Source organism: Rattus rattus, chromosome 4, assembly GCF_011064425.1.
Source record: "Rattus rattus isolate New Zealand chromosome 4, Rrattus_CSIRO_v1, whole genome shotgun sequence".
Classification (NCBI taxonomy): Eukaryota; Metazoa; Chordata; class Mammalia; order Rodentia; family Muridae; genus Rattus; species Rattus rattus.
The window spans coordinates 182,383,681-182,389,241 of record NC_046157.1 but is presented as its reverse complement, the minus strand read 5'-3'; the positions used below and the strand labels follow the sequence as shown (position 1 = coordinate 182,389,241).

The 5,561-nt window shown below is 38.6% G+C and overlaps 1 protein-coding gene across 1 annotated transcript in view; it reads right to left on the bottom strand.

The window, feature by feature from the left end:
- Clul1 (clusterin like 1) overlaps positions 1-2,237 on the bottom strand; it is a 24,889-nt gene extending 22,652 nt beyond the window's left edge. The window contains exons 1-2 of the mRNA XM_032901768.1: positions 2,211-2,237; positions 1,025-1,142 (exon numbers count right to left, since the gene is read on the bottom strand). Coding sequence (XP_032757659.1) covers positions 1,025-1,130 — 106 coding nt within the window. The 5' untranslated portion in view covers positions 1,131-1,142; positions 2,211-2,237. The remainder of the gene's footprint in view (positions 1-1,024; positions 1,143-2,210) is intronic.
- Positions 2,238-5,561: the final 3,324 nt, after the last annotated feature.

Below are 5,561 nucleotides of genomic sequence, written 5' to 3'. Positions count from 1 at the left end.
TGCAGCTTGACCACGCCTTTGCCCTCTTATTTCTCTAGATTCCAGGTCAGAGTCCAGGAGGGGATCTGACTGCAAAAGCTGACTCAAGGACCCTGAAACCAGGTGACCCAGATAAGGCCCAGTCACCAATGTTTTTTTTTGTTTTGTTTTGTTTTTTGTTTTTTTCTTTTGTTTTTTTCGGAGCTGGGGACCGAACCCAGGGCCTTGCGCTTGCTAGGCAAGCGCTCTACCACTGAGCCAAATCCCCAACCCCCCAGTCACCAATGTTAAACTCCTGATTTAATCCTTTGTGTCAAAATATGATTGGTTAATGCAACAGCTCACCCTACTCCCCCTTGCTTTGTGTTCCCATCCTATAAAAATGTTGTACAATCTCCCCTGGGGACACCATTCTCATCCCTAACTGGCCACCTCTTTGCACATGCAGTAAATAAAACTTTCATTTCAAGCTTCTGTCTCTAAAGTGAGTTTTCTTGGCTTCCACCCTGACCCCAACAAACGTGGTGTTCTGATGATATCATTCTTGCTTCTGAATTTAATTACAGACTCCAACTCAACCCCATTTTAGCTAATTTATTTGCTAAATGCTAAATGCCCCAAATCTACATCACCAATCAAAGGTCAATGGATACAGAACAACCAGATTCACTGTCACATACCCCTTGACTAATTACCCAGGTTATTTTAGTAGTTTAAGTTTTTAAATGCTAGGAAAGTATTTTGCTGTTCATTAAAGATGTGTCAAGATAATACCAATCATCTGGATAATACAAAAGAAAGTACAAACAGTTGGCAAGTTCATCTGCATAATACAAAACATCTGGAAACGTGAATGCTGGCTCCCGGAGACTTACTGGAAATTTCTATTTTATCCAGATGTTTGACACTGTGAGTACTTGGTTTAAGTCCTGAACGAGGTTTTTACTGTGACGAGTAATGACTATGCTTATCTTTCAATTGCAAGTCCCTATAAACATCAGCAGGACAGGCAAACATGCAAACAGGGCAGATAAGCCAAACATACCCTTTAGGTTTCCATCCGTAGCATCTGTCTCCTTCCAAGTAGGTGCACTGTCACAATATTTCAACCATAACAGATACACAGAAATCACAAAGAGTGGTGGCTGCATGGTCCAGTGTTCCTATGAAGGGAAAACCAGCCTGCTTTAATGCTTTCCTTGAGGCTACCCTCTTGAGTAGCAATTGAAAACACATGGTGCTCCAAAGCACTTTTCTGTCATTTCCTCTTTATTACTTTAGACGCTTCATGCTAAAATGTCAGGCACATACGGACACATAAACTATCAGTTCAAAGCCAAACAAACTCATTTAGTTCTATTTCATTTACATCCTTCCTGACAGTTAAGTGTGTGTATGAGGCCGGGCATGGTAGTGCATAGACACTGGGGGAATCGTGTTGAGAATTCCAGGATAGCCCCCAGCCCTGCCTCAATAACCACAACTCTGAAAATATCATGCGCATGACATACTAGAAAGTCAAGCCAATAAATAATAGCAATCATAGAACTATAGAGTCTAAATTTCATTGGCTTTTCTTATCAACAGTAAGGGTGTCTAAAGGCAGAATTGAGGTTTGTCAGGGAGACTTTTTATTCCAAAATTCTCAGTCCTTCTGTCTCCATCTCCCATGTGCTCGAATTTCAGATGTGTTAAAGAGTTTGTGTACATCTTACAGACCTATCATGACGTATAATGTGCAGCTAAATTTTTTTCTGAGATAATGACCTCTCTTTCAAACATAATTTAGTTCACATTAGTTATAAATATCCCAAACACAAATACTTTAAACTTTATCAAGACAAGATAAACTTTATCAAGACAAGATAAATAGAAACAACCGCATATCTTAACAAAATTAAATCTAAAAGATTTTAAGGGATTTTATCTACTTTATGCATAACTGTTATATTTTTTTTTTTTTAATTCTTTTTTTCGGAGCTGGGGACCGAACCCAGGGCCTTGCGCTTCCTAGGCAAGCACTCTACCACTGAGCCAAATCCCCAACCCCCGCATAACTGTTATATTAAAACTCACTAATTAACATTCTAAATATCTTTTTAATACATTACTATAACAGCAGCTTTATTAGCAATAACATAGTGATCACATTTTATATGACATTTGAACTGTTCTCTTCTGTTCATGCCCCATTTAACAAACAAACTTGAAATACAGTAATGCATATTTACCACCGATATTGCAGCTCTCCCCAGAGAAATTGCCACTAACTTCTGAAAGGACCTTCACTTTTTACGATGTGACTTTCATCCGTGTCAGAGATTTAGTCTTACTCTGTTCATTTGATGACACAGTTCTTAATCCTATTAAACGGATATTTTAAGATTAAGTCGTTTTAGTAGCACTTAAAACGAAACACTAGAGGGCAGATTGGGCATACCACCAATAACAATGACCTTATCCACTTTATACAAATTTGGGTGTTTTTTTCCTCCATTAATTAATTTATTCACTTACCATCCCAATATCAGCCTCTCCATCTCTCCTCCCAGTCGCCCTCTCACACAGATCCTTCCCCCATTTCCCCTCCCCTTCTCATGAGAGAGGTGTTGTTTTGAGACAGTTTCATTAGGTAGGCTATTCTGGAATTCCTTATAAAAGACCAGGCTGGCCTCAAACTCATAGAGATGGCTGGCTTCGACTTCTGGAGCGCTGGGATTAGATGTATGTGCCAATTACGACAGACAGTAAATGTGGTTTTATTGTGTATGATCCTTTTTGAACTCATATGTAGGCAAAGATGACCTAAAACTCTGATCCTCTCCCATTCCCCAGTCTCTATCTCCCACGTGCAATGATTACAGGCTTGAGCCACTGTGTGGCTGGTTGTTTAGCTTTTTTTGTTATTTCCACTTTAAAAAGTAGTGTAAAATTTCTAGACTAAAGGAAAAATATTTTTTAAAGTGCTATAGTTAAAGTAATAGTTAATTTCAATGTATGATAAAAATCTTGCATGTAAATATACACTTATATGTAGTAGGCATATAAGTATTACTAGAGGTATTTTGTTGTTTGGGTAAATATGTATGGTATGTGTATTTGTGTGTGCGTGTGAAAGTTAGAACGGAAGCCAATGTCTTCCTCAATTACTCTTCATTTATTTTTGAGCTCAGGGTTCCCGACTCAACTAGATGAGCTGGCCTTATTCCTCCTCCTACCTTTCTGTCTTCTCCTAGCTGAGATTACAGCTATACCTGGCTTTTTACATGACTACTGCATATCCTAACTGAAAGCATGCACTTTACCAACTGAGCCATATCCAATGACTGCTTGGTTTTTGAGACAGGCTCTCACACGGTAGCCAAGGCTGACCTTGAACTCACAGCTTCAGCCTTTTTATTGCTGGCATTATAGGAACACACTACCACATCCAGCTTACATGCAATAGTTGCGTATTTCAGACTCATTACATGTGATACTTGATTAAGAACTGTTAAAGCTCTTGCTAATTCATCTGAAAATAACATAGGAAGCTGGTGATAGCCAGTTCTAGAATCCACAGCAATGACCTTCCTGGCTATTGACCTATAGGATCATCATGGGTCCCTTTGTAAACTAGAGAATCCAGCCCATCTATACTTACCATGTGCTTAGTACTTTTTTGTAAGGGCAGAACTTGTCAGTTGTGAACTGCTCCTGTTGACTTTTGAGTGCTTTTAGAAATTGATTCTTGTAGTGCTGAGATATAGATCAGTTAGGAGAGGCTTGCTAGCATACACAAGGCCATGAATTTGATCCCCAGCACCAAGTAAACCTGGGCAAAAGGTGCTACAAAGCTGTAGTCCCAGCACTAGGAAAGTAGACACATGAAGATCAGATGTTCAGGGCCACCCTCAGCTACACTATGAGTTCAAGGCCAGCCTAGGATACATGAGACTGTCTCAAAAAACAAAATGGGGAAAAAAGAATACAAGTTGGTCTTGTCTCTGGACAAACTGTAGACCAGAGTTTTTCATTACTCTAATTGGGCACAGGCGACAATTACAGAACCAACACTGAGAATCCAGCCCATGACTCAATCATCAGGTGTCTTCTCTATCTGATGAATAAATTACATTTTAATTGAAAAGCTCTTAACTCTGATGGAAAATAGGTCAACTCAGAGCAAAGCTCCAACTATTACGTAATAGACTAATGTCAATTTTAAACAACTACAACCCACATGACAGAAGACTGGCTAACCACTAAAGGATACAGTATATTGGGTATTTTTCTTAGGAGAAGAACACAGGGGCTGGAGAGATGGCTCAGGGGTTAAGAGCACTGACTGTTCTTCCAGAGGTCATGAGTTCAAGTCCTAGCAACCACATGGTGACTCACAACCATCTGTAACGAGATCCGATTCCCTCTTCTGGTGTGTCTGAAGACAGTGATAGTGTACTCGTCATATATAAAATGAATAAATAAAATCTTAAAAAAATAAAAAAAAAAGAACACAGCTCATGAAGAACTAGTCATGAGAATCTGGCTGTCTTTACATTGATCCTTTATACCCTGAATTCACTGATGTTCAAAGTCAGAGCCATTTGAAGTCATGACTGACATCCACACATTACATTTCAATAATCTTTTTGTTTTTAATGAAACTATGGTGTAGCTGAGGGTGGCTCTGAACGTCTGATCCAAATTATGGCCAAATTAAAGCAAGTTTTATCCGTGTACACACCAGAGGCAAATTCAATACCCTCTTTATTGGACAGAACTACAAGGTGGGGAATTTTACATGTAAGCATGGTTATAGAAGTGTGACTAGGTAGTTAAGAAAAGTGGTTCATGGAACAACAGATATAAAACATTTCCAAGATCAGGTGGCTTCAGGAGGTTGGTTAACAGTACATTCTATGGTTACTGGGGGTAGGGCACAGCCCAGATTATTACAAAATATATAAACTTGAGTTTTATAGTAAACCAAAACAAAATAACTATCAAAGCAAAATGGCTCCTGATTACAAAATGGAGCAGGCTGCTTTCTCATGTTCATCCCCAAATAGAAGATTTTTCCCCTTTTAATCCACACTTCCCTTTTACATATTGTTTCTGAGAACAAAACTTTATTGCTGAATTTAATTTCTGCAAAAATAGCTTGAGGTTCTATGGAAGTTCTTTCCCTAATTATTTCATCTATTTTCACTGTTGCATTTGTCCTTAGGATTAAGTACTTCATGTGAATCAAGTTACTGTACGACAACGTATTGCTTGAGATTTAATGGATTATAAAATATTAGCAATAGCTTGTCAGTAGTTAAGGAGGCCTTGAAGTAATATCATCTTAATTAAAAAAAGATAGCAAGAGGTGGCTGGAGAGATGGCTTAGTGGTTAAGAGCACTTCTTGCTCTTCCACAAGCTCTGGGTTCAGTTTCCTGCAACCACATGGCAGTTCTCTGGAACTTGAGTTCCAAGGGATGTGTTGCTTCTTCTGGCCTTCATGGCACTGTAACCATGGGATACACAAATAGGCATGCAAGTGAAACACCAATACAAATTATATATATATATATATATATATACATATATATATATA